The sequence below is a fragment of the Zingiber officinale genome, chromosome 2A (assembly GCF_018446385.1).
Source record: "Zingiber officinale cultivar Zhangliang chromosome 2A, Zo_v1.1, whole genome shotgun sequence".
Taxonomy (NCBI): domain Eukaryota; kingdom Viridiplantae; phylum Streptophyta; class Magnoliopsida; order Zingiberales; family Zingiberaceae; genus Zingiber; species Zingiber officinale.
This window is the reverse complement of record NC_055988.1, coordinates 147,533,353-147,546,663: the sequence shown is the minus strand read 5'-3', so window position 1 is coordinate 147,546,663 and position 13,311 is coordinate 147,533,353. Positions and strand designations below refer to the sequence as shown.

At 38.8% G+C, this 13,311-nt stretch overlaps 1 protein-coding gene and 1 non-coding gene across 2 annotated transcripts; one reads left to right on the top strand and one right to left on the bottom strand.

Moving 5' to 3' along the window:
- Positions 1–5,506: 5,506 nt before the first annotated feature.
- Positions 5,507–5,578, bottom strand: TRNAQ-CUG. Its single transcript has one exon. It is a non-coding gene; the product is annotated as a tRNA-Gln (tRNA).
- Positions 5,579–5,661: 83 nt separating this feature from the next.
- On the top strand, positions 5,662–11,776 carry LOC122042576 (transcription termination factor MTERF2, chloroplastic-like). Its single transcript, XM_042602753.1, has 6 exons — positions 5,662–6,348; positions 6,516–6,921; positions 7,709–7,924; positions 8,053–8,160; positions 10,573–10,847; positions 11,307–11,776. Exons 1-6 carry the CDS (start codon positions 5,684–5,686, stop codon positions 11,530–11,532), a joined length of 1,896 nt encoding a protein of 631 aa, XP_042458687.1. The 5' UTR covers positions 5,662–5,683; the 3' UTR covers positions 11,533–11,776.
- The last annotated feature ends 1,535 nt before the right edge of the window (positions 11,777–13,311 follow it).

The window sequence follows — 13,311 nt, the reverse complement described above, 5'->3', positions numbered from 1 at the left end:
CTTCATGATGGAGGCGCCTTCAAGCTGGCAGCTCCATTTTTCAGCTTGGTTTCTTCAACTTCCGATACTCCGTTCTTTTGGGTGATTGCGGCCAACCGGAATAGGGCTCACCCGAACTCAATTCCCGGCCTTCTCCTCGAGCAGCCTTCCGTCCCGGCTTCACGTCCCTCAAACGCCGCGCACGCTCTTCACGCCCACCGGAGTACTCTTCCGCAGCTCTCTCGTCCTTCGGACGCACCGAGCCCGTCAGCTCCCTTCCCGTGCCGTCCTTCTCGCTAACTGCATCTTCTGCTCGACTTCCTGTGCTCCTAAGCTCCTGCACACTCAGACACAGGGATCAAACACAACAGGACCTAACCAACTTGGTTGATCACATCAAAACTACCACGGGGTCCAACAGATTGTTGGTGCAATATTTCCTAAGTCAAGGTTGACCTGGTTGACTAAGTTTGAGTCTTGATGTTTGGGTTTCGATGTTTGACAATACACTGATAATACATGGAGATTGCAGGTGCGATCGGTCATTTGGGGAGATTGTTGGTACAATTCTCTATTGGTCAAGGTTGGCCAGTTAGATGTGAAGAAGAGTCAAGTAAGTCAAGACTGATTGGATACTTGACTGAAAAGTCCTGGTGAGTGAAGCCAGGCAGATGGAAAATCCTGGTGAGTGAAGTCAGGCAGATAGAAAGTCCTGGTGAGTGAAGTCAGACAGATAGAAAGTCCTGGTAAGTGAAGCCAGGTGAAAGACCTAGTGAGTGAAGCTAGGTAGAGAAAAAGTCCTGGTGAGTGAAGCCAGATGGAAAGTCCTGGTGAGTGAAGTCAGGCAGATAAAAAGTCTTGGTGAGTGAAGCCAGGTGAAAGACCTAGTAAGTGAAGCTAGGCAGAGGAGAAGTCTTGATGATTGAAGCCAGATAGTTGGAAAATCCTGGTGAGTGAAGCCAGATGAAAGACCTAGCGAGTAAAGCTAGGCAGTATGAAAACCCTAGTGAGTGAAGTTAGGTAAAAGTCCTAGTGAGTGAAGCTAGGCAGAAGGGAAGTCCTGGTGAGTGAAGCCAGGCACGTGGAAATCCAGGTGGGTCAAGGTTGACCGGACACTTGGTATTGAAAAGTCCAAGTAGGTCAAAGATTTGACCGGATACTTGGCACAAGGAGAAAAGTCCAAGTGGGTCAAAAGGATTGACCGGACACTTGGTGAGAAAGTCCTAGCAGGTCGAGGGTGACCGGATGCTAGGCATTCCCAACAGGTCGTGGTTGACCAGATGTTGGGCTTTAGGGGCTTGGGACTTGATTAGGGAAAATCAGGTTTAGCCAATCGATCAATCAATCGATTGGCTCATGCCCAATCGATCAATTGATCGATTGAGTTTGTCCCACGACAAACTCTCATCCTAATCGGTCAGTGGATCGATTGGGAAGCTGGGCTTGTCGCACAGAAGCTCTCCTAATCGATCTCTCGATCGATTGGGAGCCTCCAATAGATCGGGAGATCGATTGGAGCGCTGGAAAATTGCAAGGGTGAGTGAATCGATCGGTTAATCGATTCAAGCGAGTTCAAGAGAGCACAGAGGCGCTCTGGATCAATTGACCAATCGATCCAAAGCCTCCCCAATCGATTGGAAGTAATCCAATCGATTGGGATCCGACCGTTGGTGCTGGATAAAGCTGTTGCGAGCATTTTCTTCAGCACTACTTCGCCCGATCCTTCTCGACACTTCACTGCGACATTTCCAGAGCTCACCGCCAGTTCTTGAAGCTTCTTGGAGCAAGGTGTTTTTGCACTTCCAAGGTCAAGAGGCGTTCCAAACAAGAAGGAGAAGCTAGCTAGGGTTCATTGTATAATATCTTTTAAGATTTACTTGTATTTGCTTCTTATTTTCTTCTTGTTGTTGTGTGAGTTTGTACAAGACTTCTCCGCCTTCAGTAGTTACCGTAAAGGAGTGTTTTTACTAGTGGAGTGTGTGTCGCATGTGGATCTTTGGATTAGTCACCTCTTCTTGAGGTGGATATCAAGTAAATCCTAGTGTTAGCGTTGTATTTGTGTTTCTTGTTCTTTCCGCTGTGTATCATCACCAAGAAGCAAGCAACGATGAGCGCGACGAGCTATTCACCCCCCTCTAGCTACATATCGACCCTAACAAATTCTTCCATGTAGTTGTGCTACCGACTCTCCTTTTTCCATTCGGAGGTTCGTCAGTTGATTTCGGAGCATGTCCTGTCTCACAAGTTTGTTTCGGAAGTTCCTTCATGTAGTTTCAGGAACTTCTCCCAAAGTTTCTTTGTTGAGTCGTAGCTGCCGATTCGATTGACCTCCTAGGGAGGAAGAACGTTGAGTAGATGGAATTCTGCTTTCTCGTTCGCCACGAAGTCGGCTTGTTCCTTCTTCATCCACTAATATTCTTCTTTATCTTTTGAAACTGTAAAACCATATTTCACTATTAAAAGAATATTGAAATCTATTTTGAAAAATACCTCTATTCGGTGTTTCCATTGTGCGAAGTCTCCCTCAAACTTTGGTGGATGAATGCTTGTACCGGCCATCATCTTGATCTTGATGCTTCAGTCGGCGGTTAGTCCTTCTGAGGTGGTTGAGCTCTGATACCACTTGTTGGCGCAGCGGCTGGGCCGGTGAGAGGGTGTAGCGTCTGTTAAAAAAGAATTAAAACCTTTTCCTTCTTTTCCAACTAAGATTAGTAGCACTATCACAATAATTTTAATCTAAAAAATGAACAACTAATAAAAAGAAGAGGCAAATAGATTTGACTTGGTTACCACTTAGGTGGTTGTTAATCCAAGGCGGTTGCAAAGCTCTACTAGAAAAATCTCCTTTTCTGTAGGCAGAGAAGCCTCATACACTCTTGAAAAGCTTAGAAAGGACTAGGAAATGATTACAGTAGTTGTTCTCAAGTTGTTGTTAATTTTCTAGATCTAGGGGTCTTTTTATAACCCTTGGGAAATCTCATCCGAAGGTTGAAGGCGCCTCCAAAGGGCTTGGAAGGTGCCTCCAGCGTGGCAAGTGGATAAAGCTTTATCCACTTGCAAACGACTAGTTTGACTGGCCGAAGACGCCTTCCATAGTCTTGGAAGGCGCATTCACACTGTTCATCGAAGGCACCTTCCAGCCATGGAAGGCGCCTTCCACAAAAGGCGCCTTCCAGCCATGGAAGGTGCCTTCCATAGAAGGCGCCTTCAACAGCCTTTGAAGGCGCCTCCAGCAGCACTTGTAGCTCCACTTCGCTCCTTTGCTTCTACGATCTCTTGGGTGATTTCGACCACCGGAATAGGGGTTACCCGAACCTAGTTTTTGACCTTCTCCTTGAGCAGACTTCTCTTCAGCTTCTCATCCCTCGAACGTCACGTACGTTCTTCTCATCCACCGGTGTACTCTTTTGCAATCCTTTCGTCTCTCGGATGCACCGAGCCAGTCGGCTCCTTTCCCGTGCCATCCTTTTTGCTAGTCGTGTCTTCTGCTCAACTTCCTATGCTCCTGCACACTTAGTTAGACACATGGATCAAAATCAAATAAGGTCTAACCTAACTTAGTTGATCACATCAAAACAATCACGAGGTCCAACATAAGAAACTTCTATTTATTGTTCTTATAGAAGAAAAAGAGGGAAGAGTGAAAAAAAAGAAATCATCAATAAAGAAAAAAATAACATCTTTTGAGAATATTATCGGTCAGGGAGGAGAAATATATGAAATTATTGACTGAGGAGGAAAAAAACATAGAACACCGACAAGAAAGATAAAGGATATAAGATTATCGATGACTATGAGGAGGGGAGCATTTTAAATGTTTTTAAAAGATCAATACATAAACGTAGATAATTGATTAGTTTTTAAAAAATAAGATATATAATTAAAAAAAATTATAACAAATAAAATTAACATAATTTAAAAATAAAAATAGATATTCTCTTTCTAAAATAAAACAATATTTTAAAAAATAAAAAATCACGATGCCCAATTTGATTAGGTCATATGTGCTAACTGCTACATATCGGATCATATTTAAATAATATTAATTTTATATTTTATGGGTAGTATGAAATCCACTTCATTTTTTTTTACATTTGAATACCTATTCGATTGAGATTTTTTATCCTTAATTAATTAAAATTAAATAATATTATTATTGTAACAGTAGGTAAAAATGATCAGTCCGGTCTCATGAAAATTTTTCATCGGTCACTAAGATATATCGAAAAACGCATACAACAGTCAGTCCAAAAGTCCAATGTTTTTTAATTACGTCTTTCATTTGAAAAAAAAAAATTCTACAAATATATCTGATTTTAGTTTGAACTATGACATCTAAATAATAATATGGATATCTTACTATGGTATATAATACAGGGAACTATTGTAATAATAGATAACTACTGCGTGTTGTAATAATTAACTGTGTATTAATTTTATATCTAGTGGGTCCTATGAACCCCTTTCATTTTTTTTTTTTATAATTTGAAAGTTTTAAATCTTCCCCATTGATCAAAAATAACACAGGGTCCATGAAGTGTTATAAAAGTAAAAGTTAACTGACAGTTGCTGCATGTTATAACCTCTACCTTTTAAGTAGATTATACCAACTCTAAATTTTAAAATTTAATTTGGAAATAAAGAATTTGAATCTACAGACAACTGGAGAATATTTTAGATAGTTTTTATTTGATAGGACATTCATTTGATAATTTTCATAAAAGAGGTATCCATTTAATGATTTGATAAAGTTGGAATGTCCTTTTTCATTTTTGTCACAAAAAGGATTGACTTTCTCATTTGGAAGGTTGTGATAGGAATGACTTGTCAGAAGACCTATAATGGGGGTAGAAACGTCAATTTGGGTTGGGTCCGTCGGATTGACCCGCCCCGTCAAATAATTTAAGCGGGTTGGGTTGGAATTTTATCAACCCAAGTCAGTCACGCCCGACTTGCCTATGCTCGCGACAGGCTTGGGTTGGCCCGCGGGTTGAAAAATACATGTAAGCTAAGTTTTAAGCCAATTTATTATCTTTCTTTGTTATAATTTTGAAATAAAAATAGTATTTTTCATCCAACAAAAGTACTTGTTTGTGTTCATTTATATTTAAAATACATGTTTATGTATACATTTAATTGTAGAAAACTTTTTAGAAGTAAAATGTTGAAGATATGAAATATTTTTTTATTTTTTTTAAAAATTTTTGATGGGCCCGCGGGTTGGCCCGCCAAACCCGCAACCCGCCTTAGAATGAGTTGGGTTGGAAATTTCCCAACCCGCCAAGTTGGCGGGTTGGCCCGTCCCGCCCCGTCAAATGATTAGCCCGCCACGGGCCGACCCGCCCCGCTATGGGTTGGCCCGTCTGACAGCTCTAGATGGGGGACTCTTACGGCCGACATATGTTACAACTGAGTTTAAAGGGCCTCGTGAAGAAGAAAATAGGCCAGAGGATTGGTGATAAGGTAATCTCGAAGGCAAAAGATATTCTGACATGGACAGTAGTAATAAATGGATATCAGGAAAAAAAGGTCCCACCGAGATTTGAACTCGGGTTACTGGATTCAGAGTCCAATGTCCTAACCACTAGACCATGGGACCATTTGTTTTAATCCAATAGTTTTAAGTTATTAATTTTATATCATATTTTTGGAAGCCGTTAGTGATAAGGGTCGATTGAGAGGATGACATTCGTAGCCGTACTGCATGATGCAATGCCATTGCCACCACCACCGCGCTACCATCTTCTTCCCTCCCGTCCCAAACCCTAAAACCCTTCTTCACCTGCGGCGGCCCGACCCGTCCCGCTATCGCCCTCTCCGCTCCTACCTCCGCGCTGCCCTCGACCCCAGTTGCCCTCGGAACTTCAGTCCCGACAGCGCTTCCGACCTCTCCCGCCGCCAGAACGCCCTTGTTGTCTTCCCCGAAGACGCAGGAACTCCAATTGGCCACGGCGGGCGACGGGAAGAACACGAAGATGAAATCACGCGGAAGAAGGTTATCGAAGAGTATTCTCTCGTCACGCGGAGGGTCCCCCGATTCCCTGGCTCCATCGACTTCGCCCGGGCAGAGAGTCCTGACCCTCCGCCCGCTGTCCTCAGGCGCTTGCTCCTCGACAGCGATGATTTGGCTCTCAAACGCGCCCTCGAGGTCCGTCGAGGGGTTGCCTCGGAGACGCTGAAGGACGCCCTAAGAGCTGGAAGGCTCAGAATCAACTACTCCGCTAAGATTGTCTCGTCGCTGCCTGAATTTATAGACCGGGTCGTGATTGGAGCTGCAGCCTTGAAACTGATGCCGGAGTTCGCCCACTTGTCATTCAATGCTCGTGCTAAGAGCTACATTCAGAGCTCTGGAGTCGTTGCACTTGTCAAGTGAGCATCTTTAGCTACCTATTTTCTCTAGGATGACTATTGTAGGATAAATCGAACAGATTTTTGAAAGATCTTATTTTTCCATTATCCTTTTCCAGTAGAAAGATCTTATTTTTCCATTATCCTTTTCCAGTTCATCAAATCTGATTAGGTTCTATATATTGTAGGTGGTTGAAACACAATCACATGACATTCCCCAAAATTGGGAAAATAATTTGCAAGTGTTCTGGTGATCTCCAGTTGGTGAGGCGAGTATGTGCATGGTTGAAGTCAATTCACGTGAAGGGGGAATCTCTGGGATTTGTGCTTCTGAAGGCAAGTTGCATTTTGGAGCGCAGTTTGGATGAACTGAAGGAGATTGTAAGTTATCTAGAGAGTAACGGAGTGAGAAAGGATTGGATGGGCTTTGTTGTTAGTCGTTGCCCCCAGATTTTGAGTTTAAGCATGGAGGAGTTGGAGTTGAGAGCTAAATTTTATTTGCACATGGGGATGAATGAGAATGACTTTGGTACAATGGTCTATGATTATCCCAGGGCTCTTGGATATTTCAGTTTAGAAGATATGGCTAGTAAGGTGTTCATGCTTCGTGAGTATTCTTAATAGTTCTTAAAAAAAAAAAATTGGGTGATGATATCAAAGTTTTCCTGCCATTTCAAATTATGGAAGAATTGCCAATTATCATTATTCTTTTTTGCCAATTACTGTTGGGTAATTGATGACATGACAGATTTACTTTTTATCTTGTGCAAAATGCTTTTATTTTTGTACTTGCCATTGTATTATATAAAGGATCTTTTCTATTACTTTTTTTCATACCGAATAGCATAATAAATTTATCTTTTGGGATCACAAAATACTATGATTTTTAGTTAAATGCTAAGAATCCTTAAACTACTATTTCATTTTCAGTTAATTCTTGAACAACAATTTGACAAACAATATTACCTTTGTCAAAAGATCAATTTTTTGGCAGAAGGTGAAGAAATGCAAATTACTTTAAAGCTTAGCTTGGAAAAGTGTACACATATCTATGAAAACGCATTATGGTAAGTTGAATGAGTAAATTATCTTGTAGCAATTAGAAATTGCTTTCTCTAGGCTGAAATTGCTTGCTGCTTTTGGCTTAACTGATTTTTCACCATTATTTTAGCATAAGTGTCTTTCCCTGTTAGCTTTTCCAAGTTTGATTCAGATGTTCTATAAACATACTTCACTGTAAAGTCAGTTTTTTTTTTCACAACAGTACCAAAAGGAGCCTAAGTGTATTGGTTAGTTCAAGAAATGAAATTTGCTAAATTGACATTCTAAGAAAGAGGAACTTTGACATCAGAATACAAGTAATACTGACATTTTTTTCCAGGTTCAGTATCTCAAGGAATTTGGCTTAACCACAGAGGAAGTTGGGCGATTGTTAGCTTTCAAGCCTCACTTAATGGGTTGCAGCATTGAGGAAAGGTGGAAACCCCTCGTGAAGTATTTGTATTACCTTGGTGTTCAACGTGATGGGATGAAGAGAGTACTGATGGTTAAACCAATTGTTTTTTGTATTGATCTGGAGACAACTATTGCTCCCAAGGTTTGATCAGTTTGTTGTGATATTACTCGTTGTTTCTACCACATCACATGCAACTATTACAGCAGTATTTTGTATTATTTGGCATGTCATCTGAGATATGGTATTTATATATCTATGCCATTGTTCAGGTACGATTCCTACAGGATATTGGAGTCAGAAATGAAGCTATTGGTGGTGTTCTAGTGAGATTTCCTTCCTTCCTGACATATAGCCTGTACAAGAAAATACGGCCAGTGGTTTGTCCTTTCACTTTTTACCTCATTATGTTGACAATTTCCTAATAGATCATAATGTTTTCTGTGAGGGAAAACATTTTTGCCATGATAAGATTGAATCACATTTAGCTAGGATATAACTAGAAAGATTTATGATTATCTAAGTGTTGGACATGATTTTACCAGAGCTATCTCAAATAGTTAAAGAAACATGACTCACACATTATGATCTAACAATGAGACAATGATAAACTTAAGGTTAATATACGCGATGTTTATACCATGTCAACTTTATCCCTATCTGTATCTTAGCTGAGACAAGATTATTTTTTTGTATAATTAGGGATGTTGGATACATAAAAGATGAATACTGGAAGGTTCTTGTTGATGATAATGTAACATGCAATTAAAAGTTATAATAGATTTAAAGATCATAAATTTGTTGGTAATTTATCAATGAAGTGAGATTAAAGAAGCTTAAAAAAGAATAAAGGGAGTTAAAAGTGTAAGTTTGAATATCATTCCTATGGAAGATTGAAAGAGGTTAGAAGATCAAGCTATAATTTGGTTAATTATGTTATTCAAACAATTTTTAAGAATTAAGAAGATGCCTAATTAGTAAAGGTAATATATAATATTGTTCTAAGTAGAGAGGGATGAAGGTATATTATGAAAATTTGGGAAAGAGTTATTGAGAGGAGAATAAGAGATGAAAGTTTGACAAATATAGGATCAATTTGATTTAATGCCCTGAAGTCCCAACCACAGGTGTTATTTATTTAGTAATATAACTAGTGGAAAAAATATAGAGAAAAAGTAGTTTCTGTATCCTCCTATTGACAAAAAAAAAAGTTTTATGATAAAGTTTCTGGTGGATTTTGTAGAAGAAAAGAAATTATGTTGAGGTATAAAAAAATGTGTGATAGCATTTTTCTTAGTCTTAGAGCTACTAGGAGTGGTACGACTGATTTTTTCTATAGTTGTAGGCTTAGGTAAAGGGTTACCATTGAGTCCTTGTCTTTTTAGGTTAGTTATTCAAAAGAAATGCCCTTGCTCTATGTATTTGGGATGCTTTTGTGCAACTGATTATAGTGTAATTAGATTAAATTTGAACGTTAAATTGTGTAGAAAATTTTTAGAAACTAAAAGTTGTAATAAGTGGAAAATAAAACTGAAAACAAAACATGTAGTCTTAATAATATGGAAAGAATTAACTGAATAAGTAAGATGGATGTATATGATTATGACTTTAGATATCTTGAATCTCAACAATACGAGGATAGTGATGAAGATATTACTAATAGATCAAAGAGTTCGTGATGAAGAGCAGCTTCTAGAGTTTTGCATCTTATCTAAAAGGAAAATTATATATGGTTTTTCTAAACTGGATCCATGTAGCTGATCCAAGTAGTTGGGACATACATGGTTTGATGAGTTACAGATGCTGCCTTTGATAAAGTTCAGTGGTAGGAAATACATAAGACCTCAAAATTTTTGGCAACTGTCACACTTTTGTTTCTAATTTTTGCGTGGGCTCCGTATGGTCAACAGCTAATTACTGAGATGAGAACGGTGGATTTTTATTGTTTTATTAAAGTTCTTCCCCCTTCTTCAACTTCTGGCATCCATTGCCTCTTTTTTGCATGGATCAAATAAAAAGTTGATGATATATGAACTGATATTCTAGATATCAATAGATTTCTTATGGCCACGAGAAGAAAATTGTTAGGTTCAAATTGATAAAATTGAATACTTTAATCTATATTTTTTGATAGTCTAGCATGTTTGAAGATGAAACTCAAGTGGTCATGTAAGTTTCTAGGTTTAAAATTAGATATCAGGGTTTTGCTGAATTGCCACCAATCGACCATCATTACCATAGTTCTATCATGTCCCATGTGGGTCCCTGGGGCCATGGTGTCGCGGTAGGACATCCAGGTTGTCACCTAGGCATCCACGGTTCGAACCCCAACTACGGCATATTTGCAGAAATTTTTTCTCCAAATGGGGGGCGTAATCAAAGGATGCTGGGCTTGTGGGCTGGCCACCACTTGCGCTTCCCGATTTACCCTGGTGGCCGGTGGGAAACTTCCGTGGACTAGGCCGGTCACCCTATAAATAGTCAATGAGGTTAACCGGGATTATCATTTTTTTTATCATGTCCCATATGGAGTTTCTTATGAATGAAATTGGTACTTTAGAATGCTGGTTTATCATTCAATACAAACTAACCTTGGACACAGGAACCAAGAGATAGATTGTTAGTGTATGAAATTAGCAGTTACCAACTATTTATTAAATTATGTTCGATGGATGAACAGCTGATGGATGCTATATTTGTTAGTTTTGTAAACTTGTTTTATTATGCTTCTGTTGCTTTAGGCGTTTGCTGGCATAATATTCATAATGATTCAATCACTAAAAACTTTGCAGGTCATATTTTTAATGACTAAAGCTGGAGTCACTCAGGGGGACATCGGAAAGGTCATTGCTTTGGATCCACAACTAGTTGGCTGCAGTATCACAAAGAAACTAGATGGCAATGTTAAGTACTTCCTATCATTGGGTATACGTCTCCCAACACTAGGAGAGATGATTGCTAACTTCCCAATGTTGCTTCGATACAATATTGATTCACTCCGCCCCAAGTACAGATACCTCAGAAGAGTCATGGTCCGGCCACTTAAGGATCTTATCGAATTCCCTAGGTAAATATTTTATCAGAGATACTCAAACTTATTTGAAGTAAATAGTCTTATGATGGGTTGCAAGAGTTAGGGAGATATAAGACTTGACATAATATCATGGTAGCCCTTGATCTTATCTGTGGTATGTACAGAAGTTGAGCCTTTAAAATCTTGCTTGAAGAGGGCTCAATTGAGGCAACAACTGACTTCCACTTACCGCCATGCATTCCTTTTGTTAGCATATTGAAGGCATTACAAAAATTCATAAATATGCATTTATTTTATAAGCAGCATACATGTGACCATGGAGATGCTTATACAATACATGTAGATGAAAAGAAGACATTTGTAAGCATCAAACGAGAACTAGTTTTTGTGTACATAATATTGTGCTATCACATAGTGAAGTCTTCTAACTACTTGCAACTATTTTGGTCCTCCTACAATATGCTTACACTTGAATTGAACAAACAATCGCAGGTTTTTTAGTTATTCTCTGGACGATAGGATAATTCCACGGTATGAGATAATGGTTGCCAATAGGGTAAATTTCAAGCTGCGATACATGTTAGTAGGCTCTGATGAAGAGTTCAACAAGAGGGTGCAGGATGCTGTTGAGAGAAGAAAAAGGTTCGAAACTGGCTATGCAAGCGCAAGTACTTCCGATGATGAAGAAAGCATTATGGTCCCTGTTTCTTCAAGTTAAAGAAAAAACAAACAAAACAAAAAGAAGCCCCATCAGCATTTGACCTAAGTTGGTGAGACTCTCTGCCCCTTTCTTTATGTATACATCACCTTACATTCAGTTTAATATATTGTTGTCCAGTGTATACATTAATACATTTTTGTTTAGAAAGGAGATTATATTACTTCAGGTTTGGTATGCACACACCTGCTAATGTACATGTCCTTAAAAGTTTGTTGCAAAAACATATTGTAGTTGTAGTTCTTGTAGGGGTGTAATCTCAGTGTTCACAAACATTTATATTAACAAAACAGAACAACAGATACAACTTGGCGCTTGTTTGGGAAATCCAAATGCTATTTAAGATTCTGATCCGAAACACTTAAACCTAAGACTGGAAGATGAACTACCCGGACTTCCTCAGCAACTGGAAATCCAATTTCATGGCCGCTTTGGGATGCAAGAGTTTGGGATCACCTGTTGGTATAATACATAAGTTGACAAATAACATGAACCATCATCAGCTATTCTACTCAGACTGGTATCATTTTATGTCAAAATTTTGATCTCCAACTAGAACGATATAGTTTTGTTGCATTTGTATAAATTCTCCTTTCGTGTGGATCACATCAACAAAATTAAAGCCATGGATCATCATAAAACAGAAGTTAAATTATCAGGACACAAATTTAAAAGAAAAACAGAATTAATGAATGCACTCGGCTCGGCTGCTGCTCTTCCATGTCTGGTGGCTTTTTCTTCTTGACCTCTGTGATTTCTATTGTCGATGATTAATAGGCTTCTCAGTGCCCTGTCGCCGCCGTTTCATTTTCTTCTTCTATTGCTTCTACTTTTCCTCGTCTTCTATTAGGCGTGGATTGCACTTGTTTCTATTGGGCTTGGGCTCAATGTTCTAGGGCCCTGGTATAGTGGTGTTCCTTCACACAGAAAAGAAAATGAAAAATACATTAAGGGGGCATTTGGTTCTTTCCTATGAATAAGAATTGGAATGAGAATCATTATATTATAGAATGAGTATAAGCATAGATATCACTCTTAAAAGTAATGTTTGGTTAGTTGCATATTTTCTATCGGAATAAATCAAAAGTTCCTTTTTTACCCTTAAAGGAAGATAAGTGAAAAAAAAATAGATGTGAGAGAAAAAGTATGATGAGAAAAATGAGGAGAGAGAGTGTGATGAGAAAAATAAGGAGAGAGAGTGTGATGAGAGAGAAAATATAGTAAGAGAGAAAGTATGATGAGCGAGAAAGTGTGATGAAAAAAAAGAGAACAGTGAGTGTGATAGGAGAGATTGAGGAGAGAGAAAGTATGATAAGAGGGACAATATGTTGAGGAAAAAAAGGAGAAAGTGTGACAAGAGAGATTGAGGAGAGAGAAAGTGTGATGAGAAAAATAGATAGTGTGATGGGAGAGATTGAGGAGAGAGAAAGTATGATGAGAAAAATAGATAGTGTGATGGGAGAGATTGAGGAGAGAGAAAGTATGATGAGAGAAAAAGTGTGATGAGAAAAAAAAGAGAATAATGAGTGTGATGGGAAAGGTTGAGGAGAGAGAAAGTATGATAAGAGAGATAGTGTGTTGAAGAAAAAAAGGAGAGTGTGACAAGAGAGATTGAGAGAGAAAGTATGATGAGAGAGAAAGTATGATGAGAAAAATAGATAGTGTGATGGGAGAGATTGAGGAGAGAGAAAGTATGATGAGAAAAAAATAGCGAAGAGAGTGCGATGGAAGAGATTAAAGAGAGAGAAAGTATAATGAGAGAGAAAGTGTAATGAGAAA